This window comes from Marmota monax, unplaced genomic scaffold, assembly GCF_021218885.2.
Source record: "Marmota monax isolate L192 unplaced genomic scaffold, Marmota_monax_Labrador192_F-V1.1 WCK01_AAM20220418_F8-fsc00235, whole genome shotgun sequence".
Classification (NCBI taxonomy): Eukaryota; Metazoa; Chordata; class Mammalia; order Rodentia; family Sciuridae; genus Marmota; species Marmota monax.
In genome coordinates, this window is record NW_026693185.1 from 1,571,379 (window position 1) to 1,593,791 (window position 22,413).

At 51.2% G+C, this 22,413-nt stretch overlaps 1 protein-coding gene across 3 annotated transcripts in view; it reads left to right on the plus strand.

The window, feature by feature from the left end:
• Galnt17 (polypeptide N-acetylgalactosaminyltransferase 17) overlaps nucleotides 1–22,413 on the plus strand; it is a 358,134-nt gene that overhangs the window by 200,624 nt on the left and 135,097 nt on the right. For 2 of the 3 annotated variants that reach the window (XM_058583038.1, XM_046456026.2), the window contains exons 4-5: nucleotides 6,890–7,064; nucleotides 10,792–10,989. The exons of the other annotated variant lie outside the window; for it this stretch is intronic. In XM_058583038.1, coding sequence (XP_058439021.1) covers nucleotides 6,890–7,064; nucleotides 10,792–10,989 — 373 coding nt within the window. The remainder of the gene's footprint in view (nucleotides 1–6,889; nucleotides 7,065–10,791; nucleotides 10,990–22,413) is intronic. 3 annotated transcript variants of the gene reach the window in all.

Sequence of the window (22,413 nt, forward strand, 5' to 3'; positions counted from 1 at the left end):
AAAAAACAAACAAACAGAAATCCTAGAAATGCAGGAAGCAATAAACCAACTTAAAAACTCAATGGAGAATACTACCAGCAGAGTAGAACACTTAGAAGATAGAACATCAGACAATGAAGACAAAGTATTTCAACTTGAAAAGAACATAGACAGCTCAGCAAGACTGTTAAGAAACCATGAGAAGAACATCCAAGAAATATGGGATAACATTAAGAGACCAAACTTAAGAGTCATTGGGATACAGGAAGGTATAGAACTCCAAACCAAAGGAATGAGCAATCTATTCAAGGAAATAATACGAGAAAACTTCCCAGACTTGAAGAATGAGACAGAATCCCAAATCCTAGAAGCCTACAGGACGCCGAATGTGCAAAATCATAAGATATCCACACCTAGACACATTATAATGAAGATGCCCAACATACAGAATAAGGAGAGAATTTTAAAAGCTACAAGAGAAAGGAAGCAGATTACATTCAGGGGCAAGCCAATCAGGATAACAGCTGATCTTTCAACACAGACTCTAAAAGCTAGAAGATCCTGGAATAACATATTTCAAACACTGAAAGAAAATGGGTTCCAACCAAGAATTGTGTATCCAGCGAAATTAAGCTTCAGAATGGAAGATGAAATTAAAACCTTCCATGATAAACAAAAGTTAAAAAAAATTGCAGTTAGAAAACCATCTCTTCAAAACATCCTCGGCAAAACATTACAGGAAGAGGAAATGGAAAATAAGAATGAAAACCAACAGTGGGAGGTAGGACAGTAAAGGGGACGAAAATAATCAAAGAGGAAAACAAACCATGTTTAGTAACAGAAATAAACAAATATGGCTGGAAGAACAACCCATATCTCAATAATAACCCTAAATGTTAATGGCTTAAACTCACCAATTAAGAGACACAGGCTAGTAGAATGGATCACAAAACAAGACCCAACAATATGCTGCCTACAGGAGACACATTTGATAGGAAAAGACATACATAGGCTGAAGGTGAAAGATTGGGAAAAATCATATCACTCATATGGACTTCGGAAACAAGCAGGCGTGTCCATACTCATATCAAATAAAATAGATTTCAAGCCAAAGTTAATCAAAAGGGATAAAGAGGGACACTACATACTGCTTAAGGGAACCATACACCAACAAGACATAACAATCATAAATATATATGCCCCAAACAATGGTGCAGCTATGTTCATCAAACAAACTCTTCTCAAGTTCAAGAGTCTAATAGACCACCATACAATAATCATGGGAGACGTCAACACACCTCTCTCGCCACTGGACAGATCTTCCAAACAAAAGTTGAATAAGGAAACTATAGAACTCAATAACACAATTAATAACCTAGACTTAATTGACATATATAGAATATACCACCCAACATCAAGCAGTTACACTTTTTTCTCAGCAGCACATGGATCCTTCTCAAAAATAGATCATATATTATGTCACAGGGCAACTCTTAGACAATATAAAGGAGTAGAGATAATACCATGCATCTTATCTGATCATAATGGAATGAAACTGAAAATCAACGATAAAAGAAGGAAGGAAAAAGCATACATCACTTGGAGAATGAACAATAGGTTACTGAATGATCAATGGGTTATAGAAGACATCAAGGAGGAAATTAAAAAATTCTTAGAGATAAATGAAAACACAGACACAACATATCGGAATCTATGGGACACATTGAAAGCAGTTCTAAGAGGAAAATTCATTGCTTGGAGTTCATTCCTTAAAAAAAGAAAAAACCAACAAATAAATGATCTCATACCTCATCTCAAAATCCTAGAAAAAGAAGAGCAAAACAACAGCAAAAGAAGTAGAAGGCAAGAAATAATTAAAATCAGAGCTGAAATTAATGAAATCGAAACAAAAGAAACAATTGAAAAAATTGACAAAACTAAAAGTTGGTTCTTTGAAAAAATAAACAAAATCGACAGACCCTTAGCCATGCTAGCGAAGAGAAGAAGAGAGAGAACTCAAATTACTAGCATACGGGATGAAAAAGGCAATATCACAACAGACACTTCAGAAATACAGAAGATAATCAAAAATTATTTTGAATCCTTATACTCCAATAAATTAGAAGATAGTGAAGGCATAGATAAATTTCTTAAGTCATATGATCTGCCCAGATTGAGTCAGGAGGATATAGCCAACCTAAACAGACCAATATCAATTGAGGAAATAGAAGAAACCATAAAAAGACTACCAACTAAGAAAAGCCCAGGACCGGATGGGTATACAGCAGAGTTTTACAAAACCTTTAAAGAGGAACTAGTACCAATACTTTTCAAGCTACTTCAGGAAATAGAAAAAGAGGGAGAACTTCCAAATTCATTCTATGAGGCCAACATCACCCTGATACCTAAACCAGACAAAGACACTTCAAAGAAAGAAAACTACAGACCAATATCTCTAATGAACCTAGATGCAAAAATCCTCAATAAAATTCTGGCGAATCGGATACAAAAACATATCAAAAAAATTGTGCACCATGATCAAGTAGGATTCATCCCTGGGATGCAAGGCTGGTTCAATATACGGAAATCAATAAATGTTATTCACCACATCAATAGACTTAAAAATAAGAACCATATGATCATCTCGATAGATGCGGAAAAAGCATTCGACAAAGTACAGCATCCCTTTATGTTCAAAACTCTAGAAAAACTAGGGATAACAGGAACATACCTCAATATTGTAAAAGCAATCTGTGCTAAGCCTCAGGCTAGCATCATTCTGAATGGAGAAAAATTGAAGGCATTCCCTCTAAAATCTGGAACAAGACAGGGATGCCCTCTCTCTCCACTTCTGTTCAACATAGTTCTCGAAACACTGGCCAGAGCAATTAGACAGATGAAAGAAATTAAAGGCATAAAAATAGGAAAAGAAGAACTTAAATTATCACTATTTGCAGATGATATGATTCTATACCTAGCAGACCCAAAAGGGTCTACAAAGAAACTATTAGAGCTAATAAATGAATTCAGCAAAGTGGCAGGATATAAAATCAACACGCATAAATCAAAGGCATTCCTGTATATCAGCGACAAATCCTCTGAAATGGGAATGAGGACAACCACTCCATTCACAATATCTTAAAAAAAAATAAAATACTTGGGAATCAACCTAACAAAAGAGGTGAAAGACTTATACAATGAAAACTACAGAACCCTAAAGAGAGAAATAGAAGAAGATCTTAGAAGATGGAAAAATATACCCTGTTCATGGATAGGCAGAACTAACATCATCAAAATGGCGATATTACCAAAAGTTTTCTATAGGTTTAATGCAATGCCAATCAAAATCCCAACGGCATTTCTTGTAGAAATAGAGAAAGCAATCATGAAATTCATATGGAAAAATAAAAGACCCAGAATAGCAAAAACAATGCTAAGCAGGAAGTGTGAATCAGGCGGTATAGCGATACCAGACTTCAAACTATACTACAGAGCAATAGTAACAAAAACAACATGGTACTGGTACCAAAACAGGCGGGTGGACCAATGGTACAGAATAGAGGACACAGAAACCAATCCACAAAACTACAACTATCTTATATTTGATAAAGGGGCTAAAAGCATGTAACGGAGGAAGGATAGCATCTTCAACAAATGGTGCTGGGAAAACTGGAAATCCATATGCAACAAAATGAAACTGAATCCCTTTCTCTCGCCATGCACAAAAGTTAATTCAAAATGGATCAAGGAGCTTGATATCAAGTCAGAGACACGCCGTCTGATAGAAGAAAAAGTTGGCTACGATCTACATACTGTGGGGTCGGGCTCCAAATTCCTCAATAGGACACCCATAGCACAAAAGTTAATAACTAGAATCAACAAATGGGACTTACTCAAACTAAAAAGTTTTTTCTCAGCAAAAGAAACAATAAGAGAGGTAAATAGGGAGCCTACATCCTGGGAACAAATCTTTACTCCTCACACTTCAGACAGAGCCCTAATATCCAGAGTATACAAAGAACTCAAAAAATTAGACAATAAGATAACAAACAACCCAATCAACAAATGGGCCAAGGACCTGAACAGACACTTCTCAGAGGAGGACATACAATCAGTCAACAAGTACATGAAAAAATGCTCACCATCTCTAGCAGTCAGAGAAATGCAAATCAAAACCACCCTAAGATACCATCTCACTCCAGTAAGATTGGCAGCCATTATGAAGTCAAACAACAACAAGTGCTGGCGAGGATGTGGGGAAAAGGGTACACTTGTACATTGCTGGTGGGACTGCAAATTGGTGCAGCCAATTTGGAAAGCAGTATGGAAATTTCTTGGAAAGCTGGAATGGAGCCACCATTTGACCCAGCTATTCTCCTTCTTGGTCTATTCCCTAAAGACCTAAAAAGAGCATGCTACAGGGACACTGCTACATCGATGTTCATAGCAGCACAATTCACAATAGCTAGACTGTGGAACCAACCTAGATGCCCTTCAATAGACGAATGGATAAAAAAATGTGGCATTTATACACAATGGAGTGTTACTCTGCATTAAAAAATGACAAAATCATAGAATTTGCAGGGAAATGGATGGCATTAGAGCAGATTATGCTAAGTGAAGCTAGCCAATCCCTAAAAAACAAATGCCAAATGTCTTCTTTGATATAAGGAGAGTAACTAAGAACAGAGTAGGGACGAAGAGCATGAGAAGAAGATTAACATTAAACAGGGATGAGAGGTGGGAGGGAAAGGGAGAGAGAAGGGAAATTGCATGGAAATGGAAGGAGACCCTCAGGGTTATACAAAAGTACATACAAGAGGAAGTGAGGGGAAAGGGAAAAATAATACAAGGGGTAGAAATTAATGACAGTAGAGGGGGTAGAGAGAGAAGAGGGGAGGGGAGGGGAGGGGAGGGGGATAGTAGAGGATAGGAAAGGCAGCAGAACACAACAGACACTAGTATGGCAATATGTAAATCAATGGATGTGTAACTGATGTGATTCTGCAATCTGTATATGGGGTAAAAATGGGAGTTCATAACCCACTTGAATCAAAGTGTGAAATATGATATATCAAGAACTATGTAATGTTTTGAACAACCAACAATAAAAAATTTTAAAAAAGAACCCTCACATGTAATTCCATTTACTCCTGATGTCCATAAGGCTGGACAATGATTAGCATTGCCCATCATCCCTAGGTGCACCTGCTCCTCCGGTCACCTCACTCTCTGGAGACCAGTGAGTGGAGGCAGGAGTGGGCTGACCTGCCCAGAGTGGCCCAGGGTGCCCACAGCCCACGCCTGCAGCTTCAGCCCACCCACATGCTGGACCACGGCAGAGGTCCTCCTCAAGGGTGATGGCACCTGGTCATCAGCCGCCCTCAAGTAGTCTTCTGGGGCAGCCACAGCAGAGCTCCCTGGACCGCAGGTGGTGAATCGCAGAAAGGTGTTTTCCCACAGTCTGGAGACTGGAAGGTCAAGATCAAGGCGTAGTGGGGGTGCTTTCCTTGGGTCTCTCTCCTTGGCTTCTGGACGACCCCCCTTGCTACCTCATCCCATGGTCGTCCTTCGGTGCCCACACACCCCGCATGTCTGCTTGAGTCCCTCCACCTCTGGGACATGAGTCCTTAAGAACCGGGCCCCCCTAATGGCCTCACTTTATGCAGCTGTCCCTTTACAGGGCCTGTCTTCAAGCACAGCCACATTCTGAGCTACGGGGCTAGGACTCAAGAGCAGAGTTCTATGGGGACACGGTTGGGTGCCTTGTGCACTCGTTCCCCACACGGGGCCATCGACTGACAGCGCCTTTCCTGTGCCCTTGCCCTTTGGGTCCTCTTGCCCCGTTTGTCTAAACACTCCTTCTCTGTTTCTCCTGGGGTCACAGGGCTGCCTCTTTCCAGGCACAACAGCCACCACGCAAACCGCTGACCCTTATGTAGGCTGCCAGGTTTATCTAGGATGTGACAACGTCTGGTAATGCAGCCTCTCTAGCTTTCTCTACAGTAAACCCAGAGGTAAAAGCATTTCTGGAAGGTCCACCTGGGGACCTGCTTGCATCAGAATCACCCATGCAGCTCCTGGAGTGACCCCCATGGGAGACTCTGCGCAGATCCTTGGGGTGCACCCGGGCATCCCTCCCCTATGTGCTGTCTGCCCAGCCCCCACCTCCACCTACGAGGGTGCACGGTGGGATTAGGTCTCAGCTCTTCATTGCTAGGTGTGTGACCTTAGGACAGGTTGGCCTCCCTCACATTGTATCTTAATTTGCAAAATGGAATTAATCTTGCTAATTAATGGGATTACTCTAGCAACCTCCTAGGGTTGCTTCAGGATTAAATTAGATCACAGAAATGAAACACCTTCTCACACGCTTGCTGCTGCTGCCAAGGGGCGGAGGGCGGTGTTCAGGTGTCGGCAGCCTTGCAGGATTTCCACCCCCAGCAGGATTTCTGCTGCTGGGCAAAGACCAGCACAGGCCTTGTCCCTGGTGAATCTGGCCTGTGGCCCTGCATCTGGGCAACCAGCATGCATTCCATAAGCAGCAGTTTGTGCACAGGGAGAGTCCACTTAGGAGTTGACCAGAAGGCCCCGGGGGCTTTGGGGCAATAGGGGTACTAGCTAAGAAAGTAGAAGGGCCACAAAGAAAAGACATCCCAAAGGACCCCTGCCCGCCTGCAGCAGCTGGGCTGTGGAAGCCAGGGCCGTATTCCGGCCAGCTATGACCCGGTTGTCCTCAGAGTGCAGCTGTCCAAAGTGAGGCTGCCCTCGGACTGGGCCACCTTTCCACTGGCCTTACCGACATTGACACTTTTGCAGTCACTCAACCCTCTTAGGGTATGCAAGCGTCACGGGTTGGTTGCCCGTGGAGATGCCCTGACCGTGGACCTCTTGCTCTTGTCCCTGGCAGAGGAGCTGAAGGCCCCACTGGAGGAGTATGTGCACAAGCGCTACCCCGGTCTGGTGAAGGTGGTGCGTAACCAGAAGAGAGAGGGCCTGATCCGCGCGCGCATCGAGGGCTGGAAGGTGGCCACCGGCCAGGTCACCGGCTTCTTTGACGCCCATGTGGAGTTCACTGCTGGCTGGTAGGTCACAGGCCGATACTGGGAGCACTAGGGCCTTCTGTGCCCTTAGAAGGAGCTGTAACCTGGGGGAGGGCACGCTCCACCTGCTCCTCAGGGGCCACTGGAGGGATGAAAAAGGGTGGTGGAGGAGGTGGGAGTCCTGCTGGGAGAAAAACAAGGGAGCTGACTGCCTGTCCCATCTACCAGCCTGATCTTCACACCCAGGGACGGGCCCGACACTCCTCTCGCAGAACGCACAACGATCCTGGGCGGGGGACCCAGCAGTTGTGTTTGTGTTGATCTTCTCCCCACTGACGCGTTCCCTCTTCTTGGGAGGAGGCCTGATAATTCCACCTTCGTGGCAGTTTCCGGCTTCAGGGTCTTGGCTCTGGTCTCACGGGAGGAAGAGGAGCTTTATTCTCCGTAGATGTGGCCCTGAGGTTTTCCCAGGTAGAAAGAAGAACTGAGGGACCGGGCTGTGCCTGTGGAAGCAAGAGGCAGCACCACCAGTTCACACAGTGAGACGGCGAAGCCAAAGCAGGACTTCCCCATGGAGAGGCGGGTCCAAGGGCACCCCAGGGGACAACTCCATGTCATGTCAGAGGCTTGACAGGCTGCACTGGAGTCGCTTATTAGAGAGAAGAGTCTTTTTTTTTTTTTTAATCCACACACATGACTGCACCTATTCACGGGGTACAGTGTGGTGTTTTACACATACCTACAGCATGCACTGGTCAAATCAGATACTGAGCACACCTGTCACCTCAAATACTTATCATTTCTTTGTGTTGGGGACATTGTAGCTATTTTGAAATATACAATAGATTACAGCTAACTATAGTCACATTACTGTGCCCTGAGAATTTAATGCTCTTATCAAACTGCTTTTATGTTCCTGTCACTCACCCTTTTCTGACCCCCCCACCCCCTCCTCCCAGGGCCCAGCTAACACCCTGTGAGGTCAGCTTGTTAAAGAAGCCAAGTCTTGTCTTCACAGAAAAGGTTGATTTACACCCAACGATACCCTTGAATAACTTGTTCACGGTACCAGCTTTAAAGAACTGGTGTCTTTCCAGGCGTGGTGGCACATAGCTGAAGTCCCTGTGACTCGGGAGCTGAGGCAGGAGGAGTCAAAGTTCACAGCCAGCCTCAGCAACTTAGCGAGACCCTGTCTCAAAATAAAACATAAAAAGGGCTTGGTAACATGACTCAGTGGTGCAATCCCTGGTATTAAAGGGGGAAAATCCTGATGTCCCCAAAAGCATTCAAATGTGTCCTCATCTGCCAACTTCCCAGGCCTCTCAATGGAGGCTTCTCAAGGAGCCTGTGCAGATCAGCACAGGGCAGCCGAGGTCCCTGTGGACACGGCCCATCCCGGGGCACACTGGCATCTGTCCTCACCTCCTAGGCCAGTCTCCTTGCCTGGTTCTTTGCTGCTGTCAATGCTGGTGGCTTGAAGCTGAGCATCTTCAGTTCCTACCTGTCCCCTGAGCTTCTGAGTAGTTCACCCTTTGCAGTAGTGAAGCAGGTCCCCAGACCAGCAGCCTCAGAGCTTGTTAGAAATGCAAATCCACAGTTGGCAGGCTCCTCCCAGACCCCTGAAGTCAGAAGCTGTGTGGGTCCTGTACCCGCCCTAACCAGCCACCACCAGTCATCAGAACACACACAGTCAGCTTGAGAATCACTGAGCAGGGAGCCTCCTGAACAATGCACTTGGGGGCCCATGGCAGCTGTCTGCCTTTAACCCTCCAAGTCTTCAACTCCGCCCTCCTTCCCGTCCCCTCCCTGGCCCTCCCCACCCAGCCCCACCTCTAGCCATTTTGCCTTTGAACCAATTCTTCACTGGCTCCCTCTTCCTGTTCTGGCTGCCACTGCCCCGGCTCAGCTCTTCCCTCTTCCCCAAACTCCCTACCCTAACCCTAACCCTAACCCTAACCCTAACCTGTCGGCTGTGGGTTGTCCATGGCTCTGCTTGAGAGCTCCTCTATGTTCTGGGTCACAAGAGATCCTCCTTCTACCACATGCCATTTTGAGGGCCAGGAGGGAGAAGAAAGGCTGCACCTTGCAGCGGCTACTACAGCTTTGGCTCAGCTGTGACCTTGTCACTCCTGCTCAGACCCCATGGGCAAACCAGCTCCCCCACAAGCCCAGCCTTCCTGGGAGGTTGGGGTGGGAGCATGCCCCTCCAAGAGGCACGGCAGTCCACAGACATGCCCAGGGAGGGCAGCAGTCCCCAGGGGGAGTTGCCCCTCCTCCTGTGCACAGCGGACTCCGACACTTTGCCTGCAACAACATCACTTCAACCAAGGGCTTAGGTCTTCGCGCTGAGGGACAGCACAGGGAGCACTGAGCTGAGTGCTCTCTGCGCACAGCACAGCGACAGGCCACCCGTGGTCCCTTCAAGGAGGCAGTAGGTCATAGGGTGAGGCAGGAAACAGATCATTTGGTTAGATACCTGCCTCTCTGCCAGCTGGCCTTTGGGCCCAGGGCCAGCTGCTTAACCCTCCCTGAGCCTCAGTCTCCTCACTTGGTAAATGATGATCACTGCGTCCCCTTCTGGGATACATGCATGGAAATCATTTCAAATGGTGCCTGGGCCCAGGTGCTGGGTAGGTGGCAGCTCAGAGATTAACAAAGGCTGTGCAGCTTGAATAAGGTGAGGTGTGGCCTGAGTCCAGAGGGAGGAAACCCTCCTCCTAGGGGAATTGGGAAGGGCTTCTAGGGAGAGGTGACATTGGATCTAAGCCTCCTGGGTGCTGGGCTCTCTACCAGTGGCCAAGGGCATTCCCAGGGGAGGGCAGAGTGGAACCCTGGAGGGCCGAGTCCTGAAGCTCGGTTTCCAGCCAGGAGAGCCCCCCGCCTGCCTCCAGCTGGAATGGTGCAGGCCAGACTGTAGAAGGCAGTAAATGGCCTAGGGTATATTTTATTGTTCGTTTTAAATAGAAAGATGAGATGAGCCCACAGGTAATTCAATAGCTGCAAATGAACAGAGATGGGCTGTGCACCCAGCGCTCTCATTATTCTTCCAAATAATGCAGAGGAACGGGATTTCCCTTGACTCTTTTCCAAAGCCCACACTCTGGTCTAAGCTGAGAGATTAATGCCTTGGCTACCCAGAGCCATCTTGTCCTTCTCAAATGTGGGAAATGGCCCCTTCCCAGGTCTGCCTGGGAGACACACGTTGGCAGAGGTGCCTGACCATCTGCTTTCTCCCAGGCCAGCCAGCTACACCTTGAACTTGGAGCCAGATTCCTGGTGGAAGCCCGCAGCAGCCTCAGAGAGAAAGCACGCTAGGAGGCAGGATCCTGCCTGCCTTTGCGTTTAATTAGTTCCAGGCCTTCCATTGCTAACCGATTCAATTAGATCCCTTTTAAGAAATCAATTAAATAATCAATTCAAAAAACTGAAATAGCCACACATGCAAAGAAGCCAGCAAATCGCTTATTAAAACCAGGCTATCCAGGCAGACATGGCCTATTTGGGGAAAGGAAATTCAGTGTCAGCCAGCAGAAGCAGCAAGAGGCGTAGTGAGGGGGAAGTCGTGACCTGTGTGGCACCGGAGAACAGTGGGAATGTGGGAATCCTACTGTCACTGACCAATAGGGAGGCCTGGCGCTCTGGACTGGGCACCCCGGGTTCTGAGTTCTCCCTCCCACCATCACTAGGGACTCCAGGAGGGCAAGAGCCTGGGGCATGGCCCACACGTCCAAGGCCACCAGGGAGAGTTGATTCCACTTCTCTGTTTCAGGGCTGAGCCAGTCCTGTCCCGCATCCAGGAGAACCGGAAGCGAGTGATCCTCCCCTCCATCGACAACATCAAGCAGGACAACTTTGAGGTGCAGCGCTACGAAAACTCTGCCCATGGCTACAGCTGGGAGCTGTGGTGCATGTACATCAGCCCCCCGAAGGACTGGTGGGATGCCGGGGACCCTTCTCTCCCCATCAGGTCTGTGACAGCGAGCTCTGGCGGGTCAGCGGTCGGTCCCCAGGTCCCAGGACAGAGGAGCCATAGAGTGGGGAGGGCTGGGACACCAGGGTGCCAGCAGCCCTGGGGAATGGCGGGTGTCTTAGATCAGAGTTCCCTGCCCTTTGTTCCTTCAGCTGCAGGTCCACACAGCCACACTGAAACTTTAGACTGATGGTCACATTCACACTTTTTATTCTTCCTTGGTCCTTAATTCCTAGGACTGTGGCTTTAGGGGCTTTGCTTTCTGTGGTCTCCGTTACCATCCGCCAGTCGATTTGAAAATAGGAAGTGGGGAAAATTCCCCAAATAAGCACTTCATTCGCTTTAAATAAGTTGTATTACGCTCTGTGGTTACAATTGCTCTATTTCTAGTTACTGTCATTAACCTCTTACTATGCCTACTTTACACATGGGACTTGTTATTGTACCTTATCCATTCATTGAAGGATGTGTGGACAGGAAAACCAGCACGTGAGGTTAGGGACGCTCCAGGGTCAGGCTCTCTCCAGCCAGGACTTGCACGCCCCTGGTTGGGAGCTACTTTATTACATGAGACTTGAATAACTGCAGAGTCTCTCACCCTTGTTTGTGACATAGCTCCACACAGGAAGGGACAATAGTTGCGGTGTCTTGCATAGGGGAGGGCCTCTGGGAACTCCATGTGGCTCCCACCCCAGGTCCCTGCCTGGAGGGGCGTGGGGGTCCACAGGTCTTGTGCCCGCTGCGAAGTGTGTCAGGGTGTTGAGTGAAGCAGGTTGGCCTCAGTGCCCAGTGCTTCCTCCTGCTGCTGTAACCAGTGACTGCACCCACGAGGACTCAGAACAGCGCAGATCTGGTCTGACCGGTCCAGAGCTCAGAAATCTGAAGTGGGCCCAATGAGGCTGAAATCCAGGGTCCTCCCGGAGTCCCCTGTGGAGAACTGTCTCCTGGTCCTTTCCTGCTCCTGGAGGCCCCTCCGGCCTCACAGCTGCCTGGCCTCTCCGGTCTCCGGCTTCTTCCTCCATTTTTCTGCTGCCCTCTTAGAAAGCCCTGTGGCTACATTTGGGGTCCACAGGAACAATCCAAGACAGTGGCCGCGTCTCAAGATATTTCCCTGAATCACGTCTGCAAAGTCCCTGTGACATCCTGTTTCCAAGCTCCACAGGGCAGGATGTGCCCGGGGTGGGCAGCGATGGCATCTCCTGAGTGAGGGCCAGAGGACGCCAAATGTCTGAAGTCGGGGGAGCTGGAGACGGGGTCTCTGTTGGCTCATCCCAGTGGTGTGTTTGTTGGTATTAAGGGAAAGGGAGAGCGCCATGGGATGAGGACTGGCTACAGGTAGCCCAGATTCTTTCTCGGTCTGCAAGTTTGCCATAAGAAGAGCCCAATTCTGAGAGGGTCTGTGTTCTCCTGTTTGAGGTGGAAAGTGGGAGGCTGTGTGAGACCAGGGCCCACCTGGGTACCAGGAGGGTTCCTTTCCCAGCCAACTCTCTGTCACAGTTCAGTTTCCACCTGGACCACATGCAGGGTGGCAGGGCCACGGCTGGGCCCACTGGGAGCTAAGACGTAGCAAACCTCACTAAGGTTTCCCGAGAGCCAGGGCACAGCCTTCAGCCACAGGTAAACCTGAATGGCAAAGCTTGCAGACCCAGCGGCCTCCAGACGTGAAAGGGGTGAAATTGAAATGACGGACTTCAGGACATTGGTTTCATGTTTTGGCCAAATGATGCCCCCCACTCCCCAGCCACCCCTGACACACAGAGAGGTTGGCCATCCGCCGTGACGGTAGCAGAGTGAGGGCATTGGCAATGGAGGGGAGGCTTGCTCACAGCTTGTGCCTTGGTGCCCAGAACACCTGTAATGGTGTCTCTGGGGACATCACGCACTGAGCAGAACCAGCTTGTGTTCCATGAGTTATGGTGTCATTAACAGATGATTAATATGCACTTTAAAGACTCAGAGTCGTGATCGTGAGTCATTACTGTTGTGTGTGCCTCTGATGCGCCAAACACTCAAGTGCCAATGATCTCCTTGGATGTACATTCACTTACGAATGCTTAATTTGTTAATCGCGGATGGGGTGTCAAATCGCAGGAGAGACATCTGATGGTCCTTCTGACATTACTAACCACAGGGTGGTTTCCTCCTCACCAGCACATGGTGCCTCCTTCTTCCCTTGATGCTAGAATGTTCATAGTTATGATTTTGCTCTCGTGAAGGGTGGGATGAGAACTTCTCTTAATACAAACAGCACCGAGACGGAGGAGTCCTTAGGTACCAGACGCCATGGCGTGCCACGTGAAGTGAGATGCGTGGCCGTGGGAGGTCCCGTCCTTCTATCCCTGCTCACTCTCTGTTTCTTCCTGCTTATCTTTTCTTCCTCCTGCCTGGCAAAGAGTCATTTTCCAAGGTCTTCTCCCGTCCTTTGCTCTCCGTCTGCACCAGAGTGGACAATGGGCAGTGCTAAAGAGGGCCAGGCCAAGTGCCAGGGTGGGAGCTGTGGGGTGGAGTGGAACCATGTCCCACCCGAGGAGGGCCTGCCACCAGCCCCACATGATGGTGCTGGGCACACAGAAGCCTTATGGTCAGGTCTTCAGGCTTCCAAGGAATGCCGTGATCTAGATCCTTCCAGGTGTTGGCAAAGTAAATCCCTCTCCTTCAGGACCACAAGGACCTGCAGCAGGTCTGAGAGTGCATCTGGCCTCTAGGCCCTGGGCACTCTGTCTTTGCTCTGTGTCTCTTCCCTGGAGGCCCCCCTCTCCCTGGACAGCCTCGGCCATGCTCCTCACCCAGAGAACTATGGGCAGTTGGTATGGGGCATTGCTGTGGGCTGGGGGCCAGGGGATAGTGTCCCCCAAAACCACAGGAGAAACATGGCCCGTCTTCCAAGGGCTCCATCCAAGCCTACAGGACAGGAGTGTCCGCAGCCCCCTGTGCTGGGGTCTACTGTGGGAGGCTTTGGTTAGCACTGACCCAGTTCTCATCTCTTGTGTGGAGAAGGCACCCAGATCCATGGACCAAGCCCTGGTTATTCTGCAGGGATGTCATTTCAGTGACCGTCACCAGACCACTGGGCTTAACTTGTCGGGCCTTTTTGACGACTGGACACAAGCCGGAGGTCCTCTTCCCCAGACCTGTTTAAATGGATGGAACTTTGTACAAAATTTCCTGGGGGGCACAGGTGCCGTGGGGCCCACCCCAGGAAGCCCTGGGGTCACCTGAATCCTGCTCAGCTTCCTCCCTGGCTTTCCCGGCCAGCAGCCTTTCTGTGTGGCCCGCTGGTCTGTGTGCTTTGTGAAGCCAGGTCCACGGCTGTCCCTCTCAGAGCCATGTCCGCAGTGCCCAATGAGCACCCTGGACTTAATGGGCATGCCAAAAAGGACCATTGAATGGATGGACAGATGAGGTGACCAGAGGCTCAGGAGAAGGGTTCAGCTCATCAATGATAGAAGGGGGTTGCCCAGAGATGCTGGGGGGACGAGAAGGGGACATCCATACTTCCAGGGTGAATCGAGCCTTCGTGGAAACTCAGGGAGTGACACCAGAGAGTGGGAGGAGAACCAGGATCCAGAGAAAGGGGCAGCCATGTCCCAGATCAACCCCAGGAAGGCGAGGCGTCCTGTGCTCACGCAGGGGGCTCACTGCAGCCTTAGTGAGGCGTCTGGGGAGCATCTGTGCTGAGGCCAGTGGGGTGGGGGGACGTGAAGGGATGGGCAGAGTGGAGAGTGGGGGACACTCAGGCAAGGAGGGGCAGCAGCTGTCCAGGGCGCCCAGGCCCAGGGCACAGGCATCCCTCAGAAGGGGAGATGGCGCCCGCAGCTCAGAACACCAGCAGGTGGAGCTACGGGGCAGCAGCCGTGAGCCACTCAACAGTGTTACACTGGGGACTGTGTCATTCACCCATGCCCAACGTCCTCAAGGGCTGAGCTGGGATGTGCGAGTCAGTCCCTCCACGTGGCCTCTTGCTGCTGTCGAGGGCCTCAGTAAAGCATGCTGTTGTGGATCGGCCACCCGTCCCTGCCTGGCTCTATAGTGAGTTTCCTCTATTCTTAACAAGTGGAAGGCGAACACTTTGAGATGACACGGTCAGCGCACAGCCAGGCCCCAAGGAGCATCCTGTGCCGTCCTGTGTCCTGAATGAGCCGTGCTTCCTGTGACCAGCAGAGCCCCGGTTGCTCCATGTCTTTAGGAGGTGCCTGCATCTTGGCTCCTTGTAATCCACGGTCCTAGTGTCCCACGTGCAGCTGATACTGACCCAAACCTTGTGCGGGACACATGGCCCTGTTTTTAAAACCCCTGTGGCTCTGTGGCCTTCACCCCGTGTCACTTGCTGGGCGAGGTGGGTCCTCTTCCTGTGCTGGGAGGGAAGCGCCAGCCGCCCCGCTGTGACACCACTCTGAGGAGAAAGCCCTGCCAGTCCCCAGCAGGCCACGGTTGGCTCCTGTTCACACTGTCCAGGTCCCCACAGGGATCACCCCACTCAGCAAGATTCAGATCCCCTCCTGCCCCAGGCCGCTGCCACATTGGGGAGCTGCGGCAGACCCTCTGCCCCTTTCCTTGGGGCCTAGCGGGTGAGGGCAACAGGGAGGAAGGAGTCCCCGGAGCTCAGGTTGGTCCTCCTTCATGGCTGGCTTGTGGTACTTCGCGCTGCCTGGGGAGCCGCATCACGGCTAGGTCTTCCTGGGGGTGCAGGCAGGCCGTGGGAGTTCTTTCAGCCCTCGGCATGGCTTGGACCATCTGAATCACCTGTTGCTGGCTGGCTGGACTAGGGCAGAGACCCCAGGGTGACCTTCCCACCTACCCCTTGTCCTCTTGCTGGTGGGTCTGCGCTGAGCCCACTGCCCAGTAACTTCCTGTGGTTTTGCTTCTGTTTTGTGGATGACCATGTCACGTGGTGCTGTTAAGCAGCCGCTCCCTCCTCTGCCCTCAGCCCTGGCAGCAGGGTCCACTTCCTGTTCTGGGCATTTCCTGTCCTGCATTGGTCAGCGGGCGCCTTGGTGCCTGGTGCACTGTGTAAGCCTGATAAGGTCCGACCCTGTCGTAGGCGGCTTAGGCCCTTCACCCCTGTGATGGTGGCAGTCCCTTCAACAGTAATCCCCGTCCCTGTGCCTACTGTAGGTTCCACCTCTGGTTTCTGAGTCCCACACATCTTTGTCCCTCCAGCCTCCCTCACGGGGGCCCTCTCTGCTCCACGGGACGCTCTTCTGTCCTGAGCCCGAGTCCCTTGTCACTGGCAGCCAGGCTTGGGGCTGGAGGGCAGAGCCCAGGAAGTGGGGCTCAGGTCTCACAGGACCCTGCCGTCCCCAGGGGGTACACTTCAGGGAAGCCCCTGATACCTCTTCGAGACTCCACCCACTCACCCGTCACAGCCAAACCTCCCTGGCTGTCCAGGGGACTGCGGGCACTGAGGTTTGGACAGCAGGACGACGCCTCAGGTTCCATGACTCTCACTGGCTTTGAGAAGGCAGAGGTGGCAGAGGTAGTGAAGAGCAGGAATGTGGGTGATCCTGGAGCCCTGCTGAGGGCAGGGGGTGGCCAGGTTGGCCGAGGATGGGAAAAATAAGTGAGGGCTGGTTGAGGACAAGGACAGACCTTCAACAAAGATCCCTCCTGGATCTCGGCAGACCTGCCAGGTGTGTGGCTGTGTCGGTAGACATGTAAACTCTGTCCTTGTAACTTCATGGACATGGATGCAAAGAAGAGCAGCCGTGGTAGGCACCAAGGGGATGGTGTTTCTCCTGAGGGCATCTGGGTCCCTGGACACCTGGCTCAGAGGCCTGCAGAGGACTGTACATAGCTCCGGCCCGGGAACTGTGGGTCTGGACGGTTCTCCCAGCTGTAGGCTCCCAGGCCTTCTGCCCTGAGGCCACAGGGTCCCAGGAGCATGGATGGGACACGTCACAGCCCCTGGCTTTCAGGGTGCGGGCTGAACGCTGAGTCAGGTCTCCTCTGTCAGCAGACAGCGGGGCCTCCTGCTCTGTTTAAGTGGCCCTGTGATTAGTGACATTGCTCATTAATAACTAATCCAAGCTGATGATTAACAATGAGCAATCCTTAATCCAACATACAATTTGATGATAAATTATAAAGTACAGGAGTCATTAGAGCTGATAGACTCGTTTAGTGGGGGAAGACTGCCCACTGTGCATGGTCATGGGGGCTCAGATTCTACATGCAGAGGCACCTCAAGGGAGGCCATTATCCTCCCCACCCCACTAGAGAAATGTGCCTGGCTTACATGAGAGGAAAGATTTAAGAGAAAAATGAGATTTTTTTGTTAGACTTTAAAATAGAGGTATCTTCTCTGTGCGTCGGCAGATGTATTTTAGGTACCAGTGTGGGCTCAGCCTGTGGTAGGCCCTTCCAGGGAGACTGGTAAGTGACCAGGCCCCTCTCCTGCAGCAGTTCACAGGCCAGTTAGAGACGCAGACCCCAAAGCAAGTGATAACTTGGGTACAGGGAGTGGGGTGTGTGGCCGGGAGGGGATTTTATGAGTGGAGTGGATGGCAAAGCTGCTTTTCTACATGCCAGGTGCTGTTCTGCGCCTCACCCTCCTCTGGGTTCAGAGTTTTGTGCACTTAGTGGATAGCAGGGCTCTGCGGAGGAGGGAGCCGTAGGACTGTCTAATGGAAGACACTTGCTTCTTCACAGCTGAGCAAGGGGTGGCCCAGTGGGGGGGCTGTCTACCCTGCCACCTGAGCCCCAGCGTTTCATCCCCAGAAATGCAACCAACCAACCAACCAGCAAAACGTTTGCTATTTGCTCAATTACCTGGGAAGAATGCCTCGGGGCGTCACAGCGGAGGGAACCTGAAGGGAGCCTCTGCATGGGCCTCTCACCTCCCAGTGGCAGGTCCAATAGCCAGGTAATGAGGCTGTCCCCACCCCATCAGTCTGCTCCTCAGAGCAGCCAGCAGCCTGCCCAGGGGTTGGGAATACAGGGCTTTCCAGCTGCAGCACCTGGTTCCTAACGGCTCCAGGTGACAGTACCCTAGGCAGAAGTCACCCAGGTTCCCAGTCTAGGCTGGACTCGGCCACTGGTCTCTGCAGAAGGAGGGACTCTGACGAGGCAGGCTGCATCGTGTCTGTGAGGGTGCCGGATTCTTCATGGGTACACGGGGACATTTCAGAACCCCCTCCCTCTTCCCACAGTCCTGCTTCTGTGATCTCAGTCACCCATTGTCCATGGGAGTCGGAAAATGCCTCGTCTGTGTGACTCTTTGAGGACAGAGAGACAACACATGACTTTTATTCTAGTATATTGTAATTATTCTCCTGGTTTAGTTACGGTGTTAATCTAGTATGGTGCCTAATTTATAAATCTAACTTTTGTCACAGTCACATCTGTGTAGGCAAAGGCACAACCTGTGTAGAACTCAGTACTGTCGGCAGGTCCAGGCGTCTCCCCGGGGGTCTGGCGCATGGCCCTGAGGACAGGGGGTCGCTGCAATAGAACCGTCTCCCGGGGTCATTGTGGGGTTAACTGAGACACACCTGTGAGGTGCTCAATACTGTGTGGCGCTCAGAGGCTGCCTTCGGTACTGGGTCTGGTTCTATGGAGGCCAGGTCTACTCCTCGTGCTGGAAATCCTCTGGCCCCATCTTCTGCTCTGCTCCAGCTGGTGTGGTCCATGTCCCTGGTCTGGTATCCCACCTGCCGAACAGAACCCTAGATGCCCGCAGAAGAGACGTCTTTAAAGCAAAGGAACGGCAGGAAGCCAGGGGACCTGGCCTCCTACACAGTCCCCTCGGGGAGCTGTTCAGTATGCAGGCACCTGCTTCAGGTGACATAGACGGACTTTGTGGACATCGCTAGGTCCTGGCACCAGCCTGGGCCGATGGGCGATACTTTTGCATGACCCTCTGCTGCTGTGCTGTGGGCACTTTTCCTTTAGAAGGGAACTTCCCAGGCAGCCCCCGGAGCGAGAGCAACATTGCAATGTAACCGCTACAGCGTTCCAGGCAATGACAGCTGCCTCATCAGCCAGCACGGGTGACAGCTCAGGGCAGCAGAGAGATTAATATGAATAACGTTGGAAGGGCTCCCCCTCCCCGGGAACCCGGCTCTAAGCTGTGGGCTGCCAGGGAGCCGACAGCTGTATTTTAAATTTAAGGATTTAAGGAAAAATGGAAGACACTTCACCCTTGAGTTAAATGCCCAATTCCTGAGTTACGGCAGGACATAAATAGGGAACACGCAGATCCATTAATTTATCAAGTTGATCTGGCGGAGGGAAGAGTGATGGCCTCGGATTTTTCTTGGGTGAAGATGGATGTGTGTGTTGATGGGGGCGGAGGACGAGGGAGGAGGCTGGAGGGCCGAGGAAGGAGGCCGGCCCAGCCCTTCTGATGGCTTTGATCCCTCTCTGTCTGAGATTTGGAATGTGCTCTTTTCCAGACCCTTCCAGATGTAGGCCTTCCTTCCTGCCCTTCTTGCCCATTCCTCTATTTCCACCCTACCCTCAAAGCCCCCCAAGACACCTCAAGAAGACTTGGATGGTGCTCAGAGCAGAAGTCAGCCTTCCTATTTCTTCCCCATGGCCTCCCTTGGCTTCCCTTCTCATCTCTGGGCCTCTTTGGTCCTCCATGAGTCATTATGTCCTCTGGGTTTGAGGGGTTCCTGGGGACAGGGTGGCTCAGGTGCCCACATGGGCTCAAGTGCGGGCAGCCTCTTCCTGCACTCAGAGGCCTCAGCCTGCAGGCCCCAGGGGGTGCCCCGGGGGGTTCCCTGGGCCATGCCAGGGTTGGTCTCTATGGAGCAGGACCTGGAGTCTAGCCCGAATCACCTTCACCCATTTCCCCTTTGTGGAAATGCAGAGCGCAGGGACGGAGATAAAGCAGGTGGAATTCTGTTGCAAACTCAGGAAGTTCATTGCGAGCACTGAAGGCAGAGCCCGGGGCCTTCCTCCCTGAATGATGCGCTGTGGACAGGCCATCACATACAGGCGACCCCCGGGCGCTGAACTGCTGAACCCCGGAGCATTCTCCGTCTGTAGACTAAGCCCCATGAAGCCTTCTGGAGCCTTCCCCAGCCTTCCCCAGTGAGAGGTGCGGGCTGTGCTCTGCCGCGTTTGTTTGGAGTTTGAGGACACAGTCCTCATTCCTTCTGCTGCCAACGTGACTCTAGCAATAATTGTGGTGCCAGGCAAACGGGCAGTCAGGGATACCCCAACGTCTGCTTCTCCTGGCCATCTAGGCCCCGTGTCATCAGTCAGTCTGGTGGCACATCCTGGTGGCAGTGGGAGGCCCTGACAAGCTTGTCTGACTATTACGGGTGACATGACCACCCACTGTGCTGGACAGAGGCACGGCCCCTTCAGAGCTGGGAGAACAGGCCATGGGTGAGGCCCAGGGGACTGGCTCCAGGGCTCCTTAGGCACTCAATTGGATGCCCAGGACAGTCCCCTGAAGCTGGGCCTCTGCGTGAAGCTCAGTGGGCCCCTGGGTGCCTAGGAAGTTTATCCTAAAGGACAGAGGAAAGGAACGTCCTCTCAGCATCTTTCACTGACTGAACTTCCCACTGCCATTTGTTGGGGGTTCGGCTTGCGGGGTGAAGCCCCCTGGCGGTCAGCACACCTGAAGGTTCTTGATGGACAGATGCAGAAAACTGACTTTCCTTATCCCCCCAGCCTGGAACTCCCCACCCCAGCCCCCTTGCCATATTGGGGAACGGGGAAGGATGGGTCGTAGCCACTCATGTCAACAGGACACTCCGCCCCACCACCAAACCCCAGAGCGTTTCCTCAGAGTAACTACGTACAGGGAAAAAAAATCACAATTCCCCACACCTCATAGTCCTCTCTGGGAAACTGGAATATTTGCTCAAAATTGTAGAGACGTCAGATCCTGAAGAATGGGAGGAGAGCAGAGGAGAAGGCTGAAGCCATGAAATTAGCACTCTGTGCTCTGCCTCTAGGAGTGGGGGTGCGGGTGACAGGGACCCCACCTCCTTCTCCCCCAGATGTTGTCCTCCAGCCCAGTAGAGAAGGATAAGGGCGGACACTAGAAGACAGGCTTAGACTCCTAAGAGCTCTTTTTAATTATGTATTCATTGCAGAATTTATACTGCAGTCATTGTGAATTTCATATTCACTGTAAAAATTAAAAATACAAAAGAGAATTAGATAATCACTCACAATCACACCGCCCAGTGATAACCTCTGTTAATATTTTATGAGTATCTTACATATTTTACATTTTTTTACTTTGATAAAAATTTTACACATACGTGTTTAAAAGTCAGATGTGTACTCTGCAGGGCTCTGCCCACGGGGCCGCTCTCCCTTCTTTCCAGTGTACCTTTGTTTACCTCCGACCTCCCAGCAGTAGACCTCTGGCCTGTGCCTCACCCTGAGGTCCAGCCCTGGTCTCCTAACTTTCCACCTCGGGAGGCCAGGCATCAGCTCGCTCACCTAGGCCCCTCTGCCAGGTGTACCCCAGGCTCTTCCTGAGGGTCCCCCCACCTCCTAAGGCCCCAGGTCTCCAATGTTCTGATGCTGAGTTTCCTATGGGTCTGTTCAAGTCCAGCACTAACTCCCCTGAGTTAACCTCAGGCTCCCTGGTCCAGAGCTCCATCCACCAATTGTCCTCACCGTAGACTCCAGCTACAAGTGTCCGCTGACCCACACTGTCCAGTATGGCCACAAACTCGGTTCTTACGATCTTCTTTCAGGTTTGATAATTTACTGGGATGACACAGTACTAAGAAACCTCTTCCTGTGTGATTACCAGTTTATCAGGAAGAGCCAGGCAGCTCAGGAAGAGCCAGACGGAAGAGATGCACAGGCCAGGCCCACGGGGAGGGTGGACAGAGCATCCTTGGCCCTCTCCGGGTGGTTTGCCAACTGGGAAGCTCTGTTCCCATGCGGCCCGTGTGGTTGACTAAATCAGCGCATTGGTAACTGCCCTCAGCCTCCAGCACCTTTCCTCTCTCTAGAAGATGGGGAGGGATGATGGAGATTCCAGCCCTGTGATCCTGGCTTGATCTTCCTGGCAACGGTCCCCATCGTAAAGCTACCTAGGAGCCCCCACCAAGAGTCATCCATGTTATTAGCTTACCAAAGATGCTTTACCAGTCAGGAGAGTCCAAGGTTTTAGAAGCTCTGTGCCAGGACCTGGACCACAGCCCAGTACTATATGTTATCCGTCCCTTCCCCTCATTGCAATGTGCCTCCTCACATCATTTTCAATACTTACATCATTATAACCATAGGCAGCTTATCTGCATGGTGTACTCTGGTGGTTTCCCCTTTCCTGCAGTGTTTTCCAGATGCTGCTTTTTCCCCTGTGCTGAGGACTGAACCCAGAACCTCATGAGCTACATCCCCAGCCCTTCCTGCACAGTTATTTTTGTTTGTTTTTCCTGGCTTTAATCATTGCCTTTGTGTTTGTTTGCTTACTTTATTTTCTATGTAGTTTTCACTAAT